The following is a 21955-nucleotide window of genomic DNA, read 5'->3' as shown; positions in this document are numbered from 1 at the left end:
TTACCTTACGTGCAATGCATAAATACAATGGTAATATATTGTATTACATAATGCATAACATGAAGAGAAGTTATGTTCGTATCAGATTAGAGACTGAGATTGAGATTGAATTTGACCGATCGAAGCAAAGCTCATTAAACTTAATGTTCATTTTCTTCCTTGAGATTAATTAGTTTTAATCTCTTCAGTCTCAATTTAATACAAGTATTTTTACATCGTAAAAAATACATTTTTAGTTAAAAATAAATATATAAATAGAGCAACGCGTTACAATTTGCTGCAACGGTGTCTTATTTCGTTGTAACGATTTTAATTACAGGGTTCTAGAACATGTGGGGCCTGTCCTCCAGGATATCGTGGCGACGGTGTGAGTTGCATTTTTGTCGGTGGTTGCGCCATCAACAATGGTGGATGTCATCCATTAGCTACCTGTATCGAGAATCCATCGCTTACAAGTTCTTACGTGCTGTGCCGTTGCCCACCGGATTACGTCGGTAATGGAATGGGACCAAACGGTTGCCAATTAGCTGATGTATCACTTAATACAGCGTGTTCTAGCAACCCCTGCGTTCATGGTACATGCGTGCCAAACGGTGCAAATGGCTTCACTTGCAGATGTAACTCGGGATACTCTGGTATGTGTACTCGTATATATATATATATATATATATTGTCATGCATTTTATTGTTTTCAGGTTCGAGATGGTGGTGGTCCTTATGCCAACTTTATTGGTCAATTCTGCGGAAATTCAGTGCCATCTCCCATGATATCTACTTCAAATAAATTGTGGATTAGATTTTATACTGACGGTGTCACTGAAGGCGCCGGTGCAACAGCCACATTGAATACTATTGATCGTAAGAAATGTTATATTTACTTCATTAAAAGTCCCAACATCTCTCACCATATTGTACATAATAAAATGTATACTCGAATGCATTTTTTAAAGATAAATTTTATTGTTATAACTATAAATTTATGTCTATTTTCATTAAAATCTTTGTTAAATACTTTTAACAAATTAAAACATAAATATTACAAAGGTAAAACTTTAAAAAATTTTTATTTATATTTTACTTTATCAACCTTCTTTCTTTGACGACTTTGCTTGTGATTTTGTTGCAGCATTGTGCAGCTTAAGTACTCGATTAGTAAACGAAACAATTCATGTACTTACTTCGCCAGATTATCCAAATACACATTTAGCTGGAACGCTATGTCGTTGGACATTGCAATTTGCTGATAAATACAGCGATAGAATGCGAATCCGATTTGTAGATTTTGATTTGACGGATTCTAACAAGTGTGATGATGAATATTTAGAAATTACTGAAGAAAAGGTAAATACTGGTATAAATAATATATTTATTATCAATATTATACATATTAAAATAATTTTTTTTTACGGTTCATAATAATTATGTTTTTTAAAAATATAATGACTCTCTCTCTCTCTCTCTCTCTCTCTCTCTCTCTCTCTCTCTCTCTCTCTTTTAACAGTTAAAGATAAATACCCTTACAAATAATAAAAAATTAAATCATTATCTTTTTTTTTTAACTAACAGAAATACATAAATGAAGGCTTTGGAACAAACTTTATTTATAGTGGTGAAAGAAGCCATCCAATTACTGTCGAAATGGTAAGCTTGCATTAAGAACTAACGCTTCGCTTTGTTAAGGTCCGTCTACATATGTAAGTCGCAACACGCAGAACGCAGTTTGCAAATGCAGACGCAAGTGACGTTTCTTCTGGTACGCATTTGCAAATTCACGATACGCGGCGAGTTAGTTCAACTTTAACTTTCTGCATGTTCGATAACTGCGTCGACCATTCAGAAACTAGTAAAGCGAAAACAAGTATCATATGTCCGACGATTTCCATGTGAATGTTGGTCGAAGGTTAGACAAGTAAGCTGCATTTAATATTCATTGTCATTACAGAAAATTTATGGCACACATAACATAAATTTTCAATAATTACAGTAAATATTAGAATTTAAATCTCGGTCTGTAATGAAAAAATCAGTGGACCATTATTGGACCTTGGAAAAAACGAGGGAATTGTACGCAATAATATTGCATTATATGCTAACGGATGTTTCCATTTCTTTTCACACAAAATGTGCCACACCACGTGTGCAAAACTGGAAAAAGTTTATTATCTCGTTTGGATTAGCTGACCTATTACGATTGCGTTTGCGTGAAGCATGCTATCGATGTAGATACACGTGATTTACGACGTGCGAATGCGTGGTACGTTGCGTTCGCGTTTGCAAACTGCGTGCGTTGCGATTTATGTAGACGGGCCTTTAATAATCCGCACATTCTCTTATATATATTATATATGTAATATTTTATTTTATCTTATCTCTTTTAGGGTAGCCGGTTACCTTTTGCCTCGTACAGATATTGTGGTGGCGAATTACCACACGATTATTACAGGTACTTAAACTTAACTCTATTAGTTTATTACAATGATTTTTAAGAGTAGGATTATTTCTCAAATTGAATATTCTCTTTTACAGTTACAGCGACAAAGTCAAAATAATATTTAGATCAATGTCCAACGATCACAAAGGCTTCAAGCTGGAATACAGTACAGCGAATTGCGACCGAAATTACACGAGCGAGCAAGGACGAATCCTTCATAATGGATTTACAAGCTGCTGGCTTACAATCATCGTTCCAGCAAATCGTACCATTTCTTTGTACTTCAATCATTTCAGTATTTACGACCCAGAGCAGTGTACGCGCAACGCGCTGCAAGTACGTTCCTTTGTACTTGTTAAGAAAATCGCATTTGAGAAGACACAGAAATTATTCAATTCACTTTTGAAAACTCCAGCGACGTAAAACGCGTTTTGATACGCGTTGTAAGTTCAAGTTTTCAGATAGATTTATATGTCTCATAGGTACACGAGGGTGACTCAAGTGGACCGCTCATAACGACGCTATGCAGCATGGCAATGCCAAGCCCGATTTTCAGCACTGGCAACAAACTCACTTTGCACTCCTGGACCGAGAGTGCCAGCTCTTATCAAAGTTATGACATCATTTACACGACCACGGATGCAGGTAGGACGCGTTCGTGGCAGCGCGCACAAGTCCCCTCTCATTGCATCCGATTAATGCACGCTACCAGATGCAGAGAAATTATAACGCGCGGGAGATGATTTACGACACTGCGGCGCCTCGAGATACGCGCCACGTGAAATGTTGCGGTTTATTTTCGCGGGAGACCGCACAAAATCCGATTGCGCGATCTCGCGGTATTGCTTCAGACACCACGCGAGTGATATGACAAACGAAATGTACGCGTAGATCAGCCTCAGCATCGTTTTCATATAAAACATCTCAAAACCAAAATTGTCACAGGTCGAGGTTGCGGCGGTCGTATATTCAATTACGGTGGCAGATTCACCTCGCCATTGTATCCTCATCGTATCGCAACAATCCCTTATGCACTTGGGACGTGAGCGTACCGCAAGATTTTAAGATCATTCTTCAATTCCTTGTCTTCGACATCGGGACGAAGAAGACCTGCAGCAACAATAATCTCAAAGTTTACGACGTTGTCCCCAGCGGAGAAATTTTACATAACACATACTGCGGCGGAGTAAGTGATTTTGTAAAATAATACATTCTCGAATATCGTTATCGATAAAATCTACAATTAAAAGAACTGATTAAAGAACTTTCTTGTGAGAATTTCTGTTTGGCAAAACTACATTTTTAATAACAATAATAATAAATGTGAAATTAATTTAGTGGGCAATGCCAAGAGCTAAGAATAAACGCAGTTATCCATGCGTGTAATCAATAAATGTATTTAATTAAAGACGGTCTTACATTGAGTTCGTAAGAATTTCGCAAATTAATTATTTCGAACATTTCCGCTCCATTCGAGCCATCATTAAGTTAAACAATGGATGCAGGCATTATTCACACCAATAAGGTCTGAGTAAACAGCCACAAGAGTCTCTTTAATTTGATATTTTGAGAATACCGATTAACTATTTAATTGTGTCACTGGTGGTTGATATAGAAATTAAATTAATAAATTATAAAATTAAAATTAAAAAATAAAAAGTATATAAAATTAATTGAAGAAACTCACCAGTTACAAACTCTGATTTTATATTTTTAATTTTTCTTCAAATTTTATTTTAAATATTTCTTAAAATCTCATTTCTATGAGATATACAATATAATTGAACATTTTTATAATGTATTTAATTACATAATAATAATTAAACATATTTTAATTACACAAGTACAATTAAAGATACTTTTAATGTAGGATGATCCAGCAAGACTGGAGGCTGATACCAATCGAGTTCTCGTTAAATATACTTCGACAATGAATAATATTGGATCGGGATGGGTAATTGTATTCATGGCACAATCAACTGGTAAGCATAAACGTTTATTTTTGCATAATGAAATATTTAAATTCTTTTATAAAAACGACAAATCACACAGATGTGAGATAAGAGTTAGGTAATAATTACGAAATAATATTTACAGTGCATCCCATTGACATAATAGAAAATTTATAAGGGAGACATCAAGACTGCAAAAAGTGATGTTTTTTAAATATAAAATTTAGTGACAGATAAAATCTATGTATAATTTACTATAGATATATGAAATAAATAAATTTGTTCGCTATATATGTATATATAGAACGCATTACCTTCAAAATTTTTGTAATATCATCATTAATATATAAACATTTATTCAAAACCTTCGTAATAACATTATTATTATTAATTTATGAATATTATTATAATTCATATACATATATTATTATTAATACATGAATGTTATTATTCCGATGTTATACAATTTTTGTCTTACATAGATCATATGCCTGGATGTGCTTTTACTTATAAACAGAGACAGTAAATGACAAGTGGTATCTTTTATCCTTCAATCAACGATAACCATGTTCGAAATGACGTACGAGACATGTTCACCAGTTTGAAATGTCTCATGCAATATCATTTTAATTTATAGCTTATAATCGACTATAAATCTTGCAAAAAAAAATGATAAAACAATGAACTATATATAATGTTTATTGGAGGAAAAACGACAAACTTTTTTTATTTATAAGTATTTAATGGTAATTTCCCCAATAGAAAAATTTTGCTAAAATTATTTCACATTTTTTAGAATATTTTTTAACGAAATTTTATTATAATTTCAGAAAAATTTAATTTAATTTGAAAACATTGAACGTTTCTATTTAGTATTTTTTTTTTATCAATTGATTATCTATATGCTTCATCATGGCACCTATGTTTGTACAATGATTTCATTCTCACAGAAGGACAGATTATGTTTTTTCGCTCAATCAACTTAGTTCTTTGATATTAGAAGGTGTATCTAGGTACTTCTATGTCGTTAGTTTAAACTGAGGAATCTTCTTTAGATTCAATGCCAATTGTTTCAATTTCATTTACATTTTCTTCCTCTATAATAATATTTTCTTTCAGTTGCTCTTCCTCAGTTTCTTCTTCTTGCACAATTTCACGCTTTTTTTTATTTTTCTTACATTCCTTTGATGTTTCCTGAGCTTTATCCTTTTTTGTTTTGTCCACGATTTCTTCTTGCACGGAATCTGCAGATGTTATATCAGCTTCCTCTTCTTCTTGCACTATTTCACGCTTCTTATTTTTTTTTGTTTTCTTTGATGTTTCTTGTGATTTTTGTTTATCCTTCTTTGTCTTGTCCACAGTTTCTTCTTGACCGGAATCTGCAGATGTTATATCAGTTTCCTCTTCTTCTTGCATCACTTCACGCTTCTTTCTATTGTTCTTGCTTTTCGTCGACGTTTCCTGACCTTTCTGTTTATCCGTCTTTGTCTTGTCCAGAATTTCTTCTTGCTCGGAATCTGTAGATGTTACATCCGTTTCGACTAATTCTTCCTTTTTTTCTTTAAATTCTGTATTTTTCAATACCTCTCCCTTTTTATTTTTTTTATCGTATTTTATCTTTTTTTCGTTATTGTTAACATCTTTAACATTTTGAGAATTTTCCAATTTAGAATGCTTTTTCGTTCTCCTACTTGAAACCTCATTATTTGGATTTTTCTTTATATTTTCTACTTCCTCATTATTTTTTGATTTCTTCTTATGTTTCTCCTCTTTTAAACTTTTTTTCGATTTTTGGCTGATTTCGGATCTTTGAGAATCTTCAGATAATGTATCGGATTCTGTTAAATGCTCTTTAGCATTCTTATCTTTCTTATTTTGCGTTTCTGTTTTAATCTTATCTTTTAAATATTGTAATTTCTTTTCAATATTTCTGTTTCCTTCTTCATTCATCACTTCACCATTTTCTTCACGTCTGTTTCGCTTGTTTTTCAACTTCTGTTCTGATTTATAAGAATTTTTCGCATCTAGATAGTTTTCAGAAGGATTTTCGATGTTTCGTTCTGAGCTATTTTTCCTTTTCCTCTGCTCTTTCACATATTTGTCTTTCTTCTTTGATTGCTTATCTCTGAAAAATATTGTAATTATATAGAAATTTAATTGTATAGAAATCATCATTTATGTATAAAAAAATGCAAATTTAAAATTAATAAATTTGACAAACATTAATCCATCAAAATATTTATAGCTAATTTAAAAATAGCAGTTTATTTATTTAGGTATTTGTTTAGATTTAAATTTATGTATTTATAAATTTATTTAGAAATGATAATTTTTGCTACATTGATAAAATAAAATAAAACGCTAAACATACAGCAAGAATTTGAATAAATGTATCTCGTTCATTAGTTACTTACTTTGTACGGTGTTCTACATCGACCTTTCTCTCCTTTTTATCGCTGTTCCTTGATTCCACATCTTTATTCGATTTTTTTGCAGAAGTTTCCGCAACAAGTATTGCAATTAATAAGAATGCAGTCAATAATATCCACAATCTGCCCAGACAAATTTAATCTTTTTATTTCACATTTTTACCAGATATTTTGAAACGTACGTGATTAAAAATTAATTCTGTTTATTTTAATTTGTTTTTTTGTAAACAAGTAAGAATTGAACATTTTGTTCACAATTAAATTAGCAGCTCTAATGTACAATTAATTCACATTTCTTCGTAAAATTTAAAATGTTTTGAAGATATAGTTATGTATTGTTTCTGCAAACCTATATAAAAGATCGCCATACAAAGAGCAAGTTGAATGTCTATTTTATTTTTTAATATTTCAGGAAAAATGTTTCTTACCTCATTGTGGTAATTATTTGTATTAATTATATATTTGATCGCACTTTGATTTTCTTCGCGCACGTATCACTGTTTAGCGTAACACTGTCACTGCTCAGGTATACTTGCTCTTTATATCTCATACGTTGTCATCAAAGATAACTTGATAAATACAACGAATCTAGTACGTTTACGTCAGTGATTTTGCGAATTCGATATCACAAGTGCTATCTATGTGAAGTCTTCCGAGAAGGATGGAAAATATTTTAACGTTAACGTATGAGTAATATACGAGACTCAAATATTAGGTGTAGTAAAAAAAAGTCCATTATTTTTGTATGAAATCTATTGGAAAAATAATGGATTTCTTTTTACTACACCTAATATAAATAAAACTTTGTTTAAATTCGCATATAATCGCAGACCTGAGAGATGCTTTAAAATGCAATACTGATTGAGATGAGGTAAACATTATTTCCTCATTAGATATATTTTTATGTAACGATATAATATATCGATTGTGACTTTCGTATTACATTTAGAATTATATATCATTTATATATTTGAATCGCAGTGTGTATATCTTATTATTCTGCAGGTATCTAATCTAATATCAACAGCAAAATTGACTAACAGTGCGCAGCTTCTGACGTTAATAAGTACTCAATGTAGATGTGTAATAAACAACCTTTACGTGTTCATTTACGAGAAGCCATGATAAAATTGAAGTTAAAAAAATACCTTATGACGTCTGTGAATGGATTAATACTGATAAATTGAAGTGTCTGACAGTTTCAATATACATATACTCTTTTAACAAAAGCCATATAATTTAATACTGCTTTTTTTTAAACTTTTAATGTTAAGTTTCTAATACGATACAAAATCTTATACCTAATATAATAAGCCCCTATATGATCTCTTTCTTTTCTTATAATAAATATATGCCTTTTATTTTAAATGTCTTATCTATAAAAATTATATCGTGTTATAACTATTAAATTGTTGGAATTACTATTTTTTGTTGGAATTACTATTTTAAATAAATAATAAGAGATAATTATATACTTTTTAAAAAAAAAAATTAACGTTACGCTTTTTAAATTTTTACAATTCCAAATTTCCTACAAAATTTCTAGTAATATAATTATAATTATAGATCTCTTTATTTCCTAATTCCTGTTTTTACTAAAAATTGTATTATTGGAATTAACATTTTAAAAAATTAAATGTTATGCATAGAATTAAAATAAATGTATATGATTAAAAGAAAGAAAATATACGAATATATGTATATAGGAAAATAGTAAATGTAAAAATATTTTTAAGTAAAACATTTTTTTAAAAACTTTAGTTTTGAAAAGTAAAAATTAATTAGCAGTTTATTGACAAAAAGTAAAATACATTGTAATTTTTTCAACATTATTTTATCTAACACGATATGGCTAAAATGTGTTATTTAAAAAGAAACAAAAATAAAAAATTGTATTATTTGAACAACAAGTATTAATATAATCAAGAAACTTTTAAGCTACTTTAGCTTTTAAGATTATAAACACGAAATGTTTTTAAGTTAATTTCACTTTCATGTCATTAATTGTGAGTTCTTTTTCATATTCAAAGTATATTTTTGTAGATTCTTTTCTATTGCTTAATTTTATATGTAGTTTATAATATAAAAAATAAACTATATTTTGGTTTTTTTATGTAAATTAAACATTACTCTTGTTATGCAATTATAACACTCTTATATACTTTGCATATAAATATATATATATTTTCGAATTTTTTTCTATATAATTTGCTATAAATATAGATTATATACTGATTTATAAAGAACTTAAAAAATGGAATTAAAGAAATAGAATATTTAGAGAGTTTATTTTGCACAAATATGTCAAAACGGTTAACAAATTGATTGACGCGCGACCTTGATGTTTATTTTGTTTTTTTGGTGACACGTGCGACATATTTCCATGAAGTCACATATTGACCCGAAGTCAGCAGTGCCCCCACTTGAGCGGTAAGGATATACGAGGAGGTAGGTAACACAACGCGCATTACTCGCGTGTGATATTAAACTATTAAAGGACCCTTGAAATATTGCTCGCGATCATTGATTACGAATATTCTTATTTTCAAGACAATTACGAAGACAATTAGATTCCACAAACGAGCGGCATGCGTATTGAGATGAGATATATTATTCGTCATTCGATCATAGGCAGCAATCAAAGGAAATAAATCTAGATAGGAACGTTGAATTGCTGTTTCGCGATATCTGTAGGATCAATATAATCGTGTTTTTGCGATACGCAGATTATTTAAATTCCAAACTATTTCGCGTCGTGCCAATAGAACAGCGAATTTCGACCATTTATCTCCAACTGTGTAACCGACCGTTAAATTGACTCGCGTAGTGTTGCGTGAAGTTGGCTACGTGCCTTCCCTCTTTTGAATTCATCGGTCAGTCATTTACGAAACGCCGCAAGTGCGGAACGTAGCTTTGAATTGAGGCCCTTATTCTGTAACTTTTAACGACTTTAACGATCGTATTGTCGTTACAACTTTTTTACTATATTAGATATATATATTAGATTATACCTTTCATTTTTAGTGAACATAAGACACAAATATCTATCTTTCTTTGCACGAGTAACAAAAGACAAAGATATTTTTGTTGATTTGTGTCACTAAATGGAAAGTGTCTATTGTCATTAAAGCCTCTATACTGTAATTCTTAACAACAGGTAATGATATATCGTTATGTTGTCGTTACGCAAGTAAAAAAGTTGCGCAACAAACAATGCAACGATATTGTTTGTGTCAAGAGTTACAGAATAGAGGAGTCTAAATAAGGAGTTACGGAACAGGGTGCTGTGCAGTTTAATTAGCTGCAGTTGATTCGCCAATTTGATAATTCTCCCTTACGCAACATGAATTCGGAGTGCCGCGGTAAACTCGGAAGCTAGAATTTTACACTGCTCCTCCATTAATTCCATTCCATTAATTTACGAGACGTCGTGAACTGATAATAGCGTCATATAATGCCATATTTTATCGCGTCACTTTTCCATCGTGACACAGCGATATGCGCGTCGCGTGTTATTATCAATTTGAAAGAGTCGTACAGTACATTTATCGTATTTTGCTAATAATGTATGCCATCGTATGTAATTAACTCGCGAGTGAGTGTCGTGTGAATATCACGGTGTGAAGAAACGGACGAATTTGAGAGGAGATCGAGGCCCGGGAGATATCAGAGGCAACGGCGGAGTATAACTATGGGGTGAGTAATAATTTATGTAGACATCTCTTCATTTATCGCTATTTAATAATAGCAAATCTACAAGTTATTTTCCAAGAAAATAATATTTGTGTTATATGTTATCGATGATTTAAAGCTTAAGTTATATAGAATATCGAACATTATATCTAACTTTAGAAAATTGAATATACACATATATACACATGTGTATCGTGTAATATAATCGATTTGCAATTTAAAACGGGAATGGAGTGACTATGGTTCGAAACACAATAAAAATGCAGCAATTAATAAAACTATATATGTTCATATATTTTGAATTAAATTACATATTTGCATTGTTTAATATTTGTCAAACTCTCTCGGGGAATTTAACACTTTTTATCGCATAATACAATATTATATTATTAGTATACCTTATATAAAATGTGTATACGGTATACTATCGCTAATCTATTCCATATTTCTCGGCGCTCCTGGTCCTTGACTTTATAAAAAAAAATGCTAAAATTTCATGAATTTTACATATCAGTTATAATAAGTGAATATATATAGAAAAGGAAAAAAATTAATACGTATTATATTATTAGCGTTATTTTGTTACACATTAGCTGAAAATGCTTTCATAAACGTTTTTTGAAATATATTTTATCTCAGAGATATTCCGTTTATATATGGCATATAAAATAAGGAATGAAGTAACCATGTTAAAGAGAATAGAATAAATTCTTTCTTTTTCTCTCCTTTAGTTATATTTTCTAATTTATTTAATATACTGTAGTTTCTTCGAAATAGTAGATACATTTGAGATATTTGATAAACTTTATTATTTCTAATTTCTTTAATTATTTATGATGTATCTCAAACAATAAAAATAAAAACATTTTCGTCTGTGTGTAATATTTAATTTCTATATATAAGAATATATTATACACATAAAAACATATCGTAAACATGTGCGCGTGCAAATGTTACATAGATGCAATCATATGCAAAGATTATGTACTTATAAAAATATTTGCGTACTAATTTATTTGAATTAACAGTATATAAAATATCTTACTCACGAATATCAAAATAAAATTTAAAAAATTAATCAAATTGATTTTGATGAAAGCTATTTAGTATTAAATTTACCCCACAGCACTTTTACTATTTTCTAGAATATGTGTATACACACGTGATGACTAACGAAATCGTTGCACATAATGCATTTTTAAAGATAAAAATTTTTTAAGAAATAAAATAATTGGCAATATAGTTTTTTACAACGCTCACACAAAATGTACACATTTATCAATATTTATCAATACTTGTCTTAATATATATTATATGAAATTAGGCTCTTAAAAATGTATTCGCTTTATATGATTTTCATGACGCTATGTAATAGATATTTTTTTTTGTATTCCGCACTATAATGGCAAGTTAGTATAGTTTACAATCGTAAACTTTTCGTCAGGTGTTACATAAAAATCTACACTAATTTGTAAAAACTAATATATTATATTATTAGATATATTAAGAATGCGTTTAAAAACATTATGTTAGTGCCTCCAAGTATAATTTTATCCTTGTTTAAAATTTTCAATGAATAACAAGGATCAGATGATAGCTAGAGGCACTCTAATAGTGTTTTCGAATGCAGTCTGAGAGAATTATGTTAGAATTTTATTACGAACTTTAAAATCTATACGTACCACAAGGCACTAATAGTAAAAAGTATAGGTGCCAATAAAAATAAAACCTAATTCACATGATTTTATTTAATTTTGTCAAATGAATGATAATTAAAACTGTATTCTATTTCTAGGATTGTTATAATAAAAGCTTCGTAGGTGTATATTTTAAGTATCTCTTTTTAAACTCGATAAGTACTTATTATTCTCGCATGTTTTAATTATATACAAACATATATAAAATTATCATTGCTCTGGAGCGTACGCACACAACTAAGGAAAAATAAGTAACTGTTTAGTACTTGTATGAGATCCACATTCTCATAAATCATTCTTAAGTCATTTTTCAAATAAATTACTATACAATAACTTCGGAATAAAGAATGCGATTTAAACAAGAAAAATTGGAAAATATACGTTATTAGAAAGTTTGTAAGATATTAGAAGTTTGTATTATAAGATTTCACATTGAATTTATCCTATTCGGGTAATTAAAAATATGTTATTTTCTTGAGATTGCCAATAATAAAATAAAAAGGAGATTTTACTTGAGCAATGATAATACGCAAAAACAATTGCGTGTGGTCCACATCTAAGATCCGAAGATATTATTAGCGTTGTCGAGAAAACACAGTGCAAATTACCCGATTAGGATTGCGCAGCATATGTGATACCCTACGAATGCGCTCTACTTATTATCAATCATTTCTTTGAACATTCGTGCATGATCTGTACGATAAGGTGATACACTTCCGAACATTGTTCAATTCTAAACGAAATAATTTTTTTCAAGATTCAAGTTTGGTAACCCTTTCTTTGTGTGGAGAGTACCGAACTCGATACCGAAAGTTGCCAGATAGGAAACAATCAAACTTGAACTTCGAAAATTGGAATCAAATTTTATTTTGTTTAGAATTGTACGATATTTGAAATTGTATAATCTTATATCAATGTACTATCAGTATACTACATATAATCTGTGTCAAAATGATCTGTGTCAAAATCTGATTAAAACATTTTGTCATGTACCTGAGATAATCATTTCATAAAAATATCTTTCTTCATTATACAATACCTTGACAACTATATAATTTCTTTCGTATCAACAATCAGATCTATTTACAATGAACGGTATTTGAAAATAGGTATTTTTCGTACATATATTCGACTATATTTCGCGTGTTAAAAAACTCAATATTTTACTCAATGTTTTAATATAAGGAATGGCAACAGCAAGAAAGTAAGAAATCGAAATAAAGATACATCACGCTTATTCTGACGGATTTTTTCGGCTCGGAATAATCTTACTCTTTTTCTGTGACGAATCATTTAACAGGCATTCTTCTGGAATAGATTGAGGATATTTTTGATCCGGATAATTCCATGCCTGTATGTCCGCTGTACCAAATATTTGATAGGCAATATATGTACTGCAAGATACACCCGCAGTAACAGCAAATACTCTTCTCCATGAATCGAGAGATTGCTGCAGAAAACGTAACGTTATTTTGGCTTTCCAGAAAGAGATAGAGATAGAGTAAAATAAAAGAAGAAAATATAACGCTTACGCTTTCTTGTGTGAGCAGACCAGCTGCTATAGGAGATAGGAAACTGGCGGTCATGTGAATAGTCTGCGCGAATGCTAACACTGGTCCTGAAAATAATAAACAGCGATTTATAAATTTATATTTCCATAAAATAAATATATTTATACTAAAAATACGCGCACTGACCAGCAAAATTGGGTGCAATGTCGACGACATTGGCCATTGCTCCCGCGTAGCCGGCTGTTATGAGAGTAACAGCTATAAACCACACGATTAAAACTAGAATAATATTGCAGCCTAAATATCCAATTAAGATCACAAGTATTCCAGGAACCACTTGAGCTATAAGGAAAAAAATCAATTGCTGCAATTTATCTTCCAAGTTGGTTAAGTTAAAGAAAGTCATAAATAAACTCACATAGTGCGGTAAATATCTTGCGCACACTGATTAAAGTCATGATTTGCCGCGCAACTAGGAGATCCGCAACGTAGCAGAATATAACGGAGCTTAAGTAGCTACAGATAAATGGTGCACCTGATAGGATACCATTCTAAACAAGTTAAAAACGTTTATATTGTATACATTAGTTATTATACGAGTATATCAAAAAATTTTTAAAAAGAATATTTTTAAAAAGAAAATTCTTGAATGACAAATACGTACTGCTTGTATACTGAATCCTAACACTGTCTTCATATACATCGGACCGGGAATGATAAAGATATAATGTATCCATATCCTTCCGAAGGTTGTGATACCGATTACCCATGCTGGCAAAGACGTAAGTATAGACTTCCAAGGAACGGGCAAATCCTTTAAGAGAAAAAAAATATATGTAATTACGTTCGTTCTAAGAAGATATTCTTTAAATGTGTTTTCGGTATAGCATATTAAACTTTTTTAATGTATTTTCCATTGCTTATAACTTTTTTTTATTGATAAAGATACATTTGTTTGGATCCATTATGTTTCTTAATGTTTAGCGTTTCGATTAAAAACATTTTTTTATAATATATTTTTATAATATGATATATTCATTTTTATAAAAGTTATAAGTAATTGAATTGGGTTGGGTATACCATACACTAATGTTTCCATAGTGAGATGTTTAAGAATTAACAGTCAGTTATTAATATTATGAATCACTTTACCTCGCTTGCTCCAATAACTTGATTTTTAACGCATTCCTGAATGTAACGAAGTTCCGGCTTAGATATTCGGGGATGCGAGGCAGGCGTGTCGAAGGCGCAAAGATACCAAAAGATGCACCAAACGAGACTAAGGGTGCCAGTCGTGTAGAACACAATCCTCCATCCGAAATGGGCGATGATGAACGCGCACAACGGATAGGTCAATCCAATGCCGATGCTGAACCCTGAATATAGACAACCTAGATGTTAGGAATAGCTCACCCTACGATCCGGAAGAAAGCTGAAACATGATGCTTGTCGAATGGTCTTCGTCTTGATTTGTTACGACTCATGCGTGATGATGATCGCTCTTCAGTTGAGGTGTATCGTATCTCAGCCTGTAAAGCGATTCAAGTAAAGACTTAGTATGCAGGGACGATGATAAGGCATGATGAAGCTGTTAATAGTGGGACAATGAAACTTCTATGTCTGCAAATAATAAAAGTTTAAACTCGTTCTACCTGCAAAATAAGTGTTACTCTTTTTACGCAGAGAATCACAAAAAATGTATCGTATTAAAAAATTGAAGTTATGTATACGCGTATAAGTCAAGAAGAAAATACAGATCTTTATTTCCACAATTCCTTTTGCTATGTTATTGTTATAAAATGCACACGTATAAAAATTTATATATTTTATAATATTTTTAATATCATAAAATATTATATTCAAAATGGCCCAAATAACGTTTGCTTAATGACCACTTTAAACGATTATAATTTGTGTCAGAATTTGAAATAACATTTGTTACAATTTCATACGCCATATAAATATAACGAAGGATTTTTTTTTAATTTTCGCATGATAGCCGAAAATACATATTTGCGTCTATTCTATGAACGTTATGACAGAGTACTGCCAAACTGCTGTCACATGTTCAGTGTCTCGTAAGGACTTTATATATATTATAAGTAGTACGCAAATCTTTATCGTATTTATTTAAATTTAAAAAAGTCCGGTTTGGAGCACAGTCCGATTTAGAACATTCTCCCCTATATTAAAAAATACATAGCATAAAATCAAACAGAATTCTATTCTTAAATCAGACGCAAATTATAGACCGTATAAAATGGATTTAAGGATATAAATAATATTCGATATTTTGTGTTGATAGAAATAAAAATAGGTAGTTTAGATGTAACAGTTTAGAGAGCAGAAAAAATTAATGCGCCACAGTGAATAGAACAAATACACAAAATGAAACTTGTGGTCCGTCTCTGGAAAAGTTTGAGTGAGAAAAATGATTAGATTTAGTATTAATTGCGCACGCGCGCGTACTGCAGATAAATGAATGTAGTTAAAAGATAGAATTTGTACATATAAGAAAGACAAGTATATAGAGATAATATACATGTTCGACGAATCCGGCTGATTCTACCAGCTGGAAGTATACTCGGCCTTTCTCATGCTGTTGAGCGGTCGCTGTTGAGTATACCCCTCGGTCCGGCGAATGCAACCTCGTAGAGATGAACTATTTCGGGATCATTAACAAGTGATCAATTCTGGCGCGGATCGATGGCGCAACATTAATAGAGAATTATTTTCATTTTAGCAAGAAATTTTCTTGATCCGGAATTTTGACTGAAACAATAACATGTAGTTTCTCATTCGAACTACCATATTCCATTCTGAAAGAAGCGTGCATTAGTATTCACGTGAACACAATCGAAAAAAATATGCGAGTTTCATTTTACGGCATTATATACTTGCGACTGTAATGAGGCTACGCGCATAGTTTTCGCCTAATTTTGGATCGAACGTATCGAAGTTTCACTGTAACACACGAAAATCTCTGTTAGCCGGCAACTTATAACGTACCTTGAAAGGAAGACATGAAACGTGTGCGTTCCATGGGTGGAATCCAGTGCCCGATTACGGCGTACATCGCGGGCCACGTGAGTCCCTGTTTTCAACAAAAAAAGATTAACATAAGTCACGAAAATCTTTCTTTGTTATCTCAATCAACAGATAAATTTAAATAATATTTAAAAGATTTGAAATATCTTTTAGCTATCTTTATTATATTCTTCAAATATTATATCTTTAAATATGACAATGAAAGTTTATTATACATATAAAGATTAATTATATATGGAATAATATGTGGAAAATTAAATAAAATGAGTTTTACATATGTTGCAGTTTATAATGTAATAAACAAAAATGTTACATACATATAAGCCCCTTAGTTACCAAATGGCATAAGGCTTATGCTTATAAGGCAAACTTATGTCACTTGTCAACTAATTGTAAGAGGCTCATATAATGCTCAAAAAATAGCTAGTTTTTGAGTTATGTGTGTCAAAATTATTCGGTAAGCACAAGTTTTACACTTTTGATATACCATAAAAACTTCATTATTGAATTTTGTAACATATTTTGTTCATCACATTATAAGCTCATTATGTGTGAAAACTAATTTATCTCATCGGAACCTAATTTTCCATATAATTAAAGCGAGATCCTTTTATTTAAGAATTAATGACTTACACTTGCAATGCCCTGTATACTACGTAACGCTATCAGAGCCCCATAATGGATTTCCGCGGCAGTTGGTATAAGTAGACTGCAGACGGCAGTGATGGCTTGAGATCCGCCGAATATAGTTTTAGTACCGAAGTACTGAGTGAGAACACCACCGAGCATTTGCGAAAGTATATAACACCAATAAAAGGAACTGAGAATGGTTGACTGAATAGTTGGACTCCACTCGAACTCACCAGCATCCTGTTCATAAGAATGAAAATATGATATTATAGTGCACTGTATGCGCAAATATTCTGTAAATTATGATAAACTTGAATTAAGAGGATTAACTTTTTCACTAGATTGAAAAATAGAAAAGGAAGGAAGGTTAAATTTACTAAGAATAAATTTACTAAGAGTTAAATTTATTAAAGATCCAAGAAAATGTTTAATAGGTATTAGTTTCAATCTTTCCTGATCACACAAATTGTGTGTTGTTTTCTTAAAAATTATGATTATGAAAAGATAAAGTAGGAAAAGATTTATAATTTTTAAGAAAATATTAATAAGTGGTATATACTTCTAATTTACAGTAAAATCTCTTTTGTTTTGCTCATTGTTTTTTTTTCCATTACTAATAGTGAAAAATGTTTAATACCTCATTAAACTTACTCGTTTGAATTACTTAAAACAGACGATGAAATTATTCTCACAGTAAAAAAAGATACAATAACATCACAATAAAATAAAGGTGACGTGCAAATGTCCGCTTTGTCACGGATTGATATCGACATATATAGATTAAAATAGTGCGATGTCTCACTCTCTGTACTACGTTTTAATTATCTCACAATGACGTCATAATTTACTGACTATTGTCTATTGTACATCTATTGTGATGTAAATGTGATGTTTTGTTATGATAGTCATAAAATTTGCTTTTATAATCACTTATTTGCTATTGAATTTTATTTTATAACTCTGTTTCGTTCTTTATGAAAAATTTTACGCTGAATAATCCTTAAAGAATTTTTCTTGGTCTTCAATACGTGGAATATATTTATATTATATTTATGTTATATATCATGATACAAAGTATTTATACCGCATTCATCATAAAGATTGCTGCGATGTTGATCTTGCTAGTTCATTATATAATAAAATATTCCGACATAAGAGCGTATTTTAACTGCTTGAAATCTGATTACAATGGAACTATGTTAAAAAATGTTTTTGAAATTCAATTCAAGGATACTTTAATAAGTATTTCGTTTTTTACACATATATATTATTTTTACAACATATATATTTATACATATATACTTTTTTAAACATATATATTATTATACATCTGCTCTTACAATTAGATGAGAGGTCCGTGCGATAGAATTAAAGAATTTCAATAAATATCTTCAAAATTTGATATACATTACAATGTATACAGGGTTTTAAGAGATTAATGTAATTTGATAAAAGAGAATTGTGTAACAAACAAAATTTTTCTTTGCGTAGATTAAAAAATTCCTTTTTTGTCAGGAACATAAAAAAAATTGTTATTTTGAGGATCTTATAGAATGACATGTGGATAAAAGAGAAAATAATGCGCTATGCATTATGTAATCGTACCTCAGGTCTGATTACAGTAGAGTTTTCTGAATACGACGTATTTGATATTGTGTAGCACTGAGATGCTACCACAGCAGTTTCATTGTTTGACGACAACTTCGCCATAGCCACCATGGCAATATTAATGTCTGTTCTCATCATGAAGGATACAAGAAATCCGGAAAACGAAAGTATGTACAGCACGACACGTGCTGGAATCATATCTGCAATCAGAGAATCAATGGAATCTGATTAGAACCGTGTAGATTGTATCGACTTTTAATAGAAAGTATAGTATTGATACGAATTGCCATTTTTTTCTTCATTTTTTAAAACAAAAACTGTTACATATATCATGCGTTAGTATGTTACAAAGAATATTACCTCCTAATTTTCGTAAGCTGCAAGGTGGTTGTTCTTTATACATATCGGATTCCTCATATCTAAAAGATTAAATTACTGCATGATGTGCATGATATTGCAGTAAAAAAGTCGTACTTTACAAATAAGATCTTTAATCTTTTTTAGCTAATGTAAGAAGGATCAAATAGTTTTTTTCAAATTCTGTAAGAATTTACATAAAAAAGGGACACGAGAAACTTCTGATGCAAATTTTTTACGCATATTTGAATATTGTGTTATGTTGCTCATGAATACGGTGGAGAGGAGAAAAAGTACAAATCATATTTAAAGTTAGGCTAAATCTGTATGTATATTATTTGGTCGTTCTTAGGTTAGAGAATAATTTAATATATGCGCGTGTTAAGCGAAAAACTATAAAAAAATGTGATAAAATAATCATAACAAGTTTCTTAAAATATGATATCGAGTACTTGTCTACTTAAAATGTTAATAAAAATAGAAAATAAACTATTTAAAATGAATACGTACAAAAATGACCGATAACGCAATTATGTGTAGGGAGTATATGAATGAAAAAAAAGAACATTTTAAATCTGGTTTTCACCTTTGAGATTCTTCCATTCCTTGCGAAGAACTTTCGCTATTTGAACAGAGTATAAAAACGAATCTGTTCTGCATAAAGATCACCTTGGACTCTGCAAAATAGAGAGAATTAACTTAATTTAATAATTATCACTTTATAAAAATGAGTTTTTCTTTTAATTTTACGTGATATGTCGGTTTATGTGAGTTTTTATTTTATTAAGTACGAAATGACGTCAGTAAGTTTGGAAGGTATTTGAACTATTACAAGATCATGATTTATGAGAAGAGAATGAAATTCCAACACGAAACTCATATCGACATTCTTGAAGTTCTTTGTAGACACCTCTGCAAAAATTTATTTATAAATATGCCACTAAGAATACGAAAAAATTTATTTAATTATAAAAAGTAATTATTCTTTTTCGGGCGGGATAATAAAATTTTTTAATTAATAAATGTCTAGTTTGCAATATTACTAAGAAACGACATAAAATAAAAATATAAAAAATATATAAAATTATAAAAATAATATCGAACATTTCGAAATTCAACATATATAGATCCTTCTTTATGACTGCACCAAGAGATCATATAAACAATATTCTCATCGTTTTAACAGTTTCCACAACAGATTATAATTTATATTAAAAATTGAAAATGACAGATCTTTAAATTTTTCTGATCTTTTATTAAAGGTTGATAACAACAAAATCATTATTGATTGGTTTCATAAAAAACTTTCTCCGATAGATATCTATCTTTTTTATCAAATCATCCTATTTCCCATAAGATTGGATAATCTCAGAAAATAGGAACAAGCATATGATAATAAAAAACTGTTTGTAGTACTTTTTATACCTAAAGTATCATATTCTGTTACCTCATTTTTTAACAAATCAGTCTTCACAATTAGCTACAGAATTTTAAATACATTAAGTTCCCTTATTAAAGTCCATAAAGACAAACTTATAAATCTCAAAACCAGAATGTCATCTATCAAATCAATTGTCAAGATTGTAATGCGTCTTATGTGGGACAAACAAAAAGACAACTCAAGACTCGTATAAATGAACATAGAAATAATATTAAACAGAGTTCCTCTAGACTCTCCGTTATTTCTGATCACAAATTAAATTATACTCATTAGGAATATTGAATCGAATATTGAAACGAATTATCATAAAAGAATTATTTCAGAAATGTTACATTAAAAAGCAAAACAAAGGTATTAACTCTCAAAAAGACACGGATAGTCTAGATGACTCTTACAATTATCTATTAAAAAAAAGTCAAATAAAACAAATAAATAAATAGTTTCCGATGCTCTAAGAGTCCGTCTGTCACTATTGTAACATTTGCGCTTAACAAAATCAGAACGAATAATGATGCTCCTGTTTTCATACATTTTGTAAGTAAAAAATTTAATTTTAATTTCCAAACAAATATAATTAATTGACGCAATTGACAATCTACATTTAAATAACTCATTTTTATTTTATTTTTTGACTATTTCATTTGATTACTTTATATTATATTGACGACAATGAATTTCTCAATTTAGACACAATTTCCACATTCACACAAAAACAGGAGAAATATTTTTCTTCAAACAAATTGTCTAGTACACTAATGCGTCCAAACGAATTCTTCGCTATAATTATATGTCATATGATAAGTGTATGTTTCATATGATAAGTATTATGACATTTTCCTTTTTACACAAAAAATTCCCCATTTAACAAAACAATTAAAAAAAGTGCATTATATTCTCGATAAGTTAAAATAAGACATAAAAGTAACACTTAATATCATTCAACTTATGTTTAAATTTTTCCATACAATAAATTGTATTTAACAAATTTCTATGCCAATTTTATATATTTCTAATAATTTTTAAATAAAATGTTTAAGTATTCCTTCTCGTGATTTAGATAAAGTATAGAAATAATTAAAGTTATATATGCATCATATACTTTCGCAAGAGCAAAACTTATCGATACGATAACGTTACAGGTTATTAAGGATAGCTTTT

The 21955-nt window shown here is 30.1% G+C and overlaps 1 protein-coding gene across 1 annotated transcript; it reads right to left on the bottom strand.

Annotated features, from left to right (window-relative positions):
• Window positions 1–5255: 5255 nt before the first annotated feature.
• On the bottom strand, window positions 5256–19974 carry LOC108775808 (Major Facilitator Superfamily Transporter 17). The gene is given in 14 exon segments (XM_018542257.1): window positions 5256–5403; window positions 5405–6508; window positions 6798–6935; window positions 13489–13652; window positions 13735–13820; window positions 13900–14055; window positions 14132–14264; window positions 14378–14527; window positions 14866–15089; window positions 16723–16807; window positions 17395–17631; window positions 18997–19199; window positions 19360–19418; window positions 19943–19974. Coding segments are annotated over 14 exon segments (2799 nt in total). The 5' UTR covers window positions 19960–19974; the 3' UTR covers window positions 5256–5360.
• Between the last annotated feature and the right edge of the window lie 1981 nt (window positions 19975–21955).

The sequence above is a fragment of the Cyphomyrmex costatus genome, unplaced genomic scaffold (assembly GCF_001594065.2).
Source record: "Cyphomyrmex costatus isolate MS0001 unplaced genomic scaffold, Ccosl1.0 scaffold32, whole genome shotgun sequence".
Taxonomy (NCBI): Eukaryota; Metazoa; Arthropoda; class Insecta; order Hymenoptera; family Formicidae; genus Cyphomyrmex; species Cyphomyrmex costatus.
Note: the sequence above shows the minus strand (reverse complement) of the source record. Positions and strands in the feature narration are given on the sequence as shown.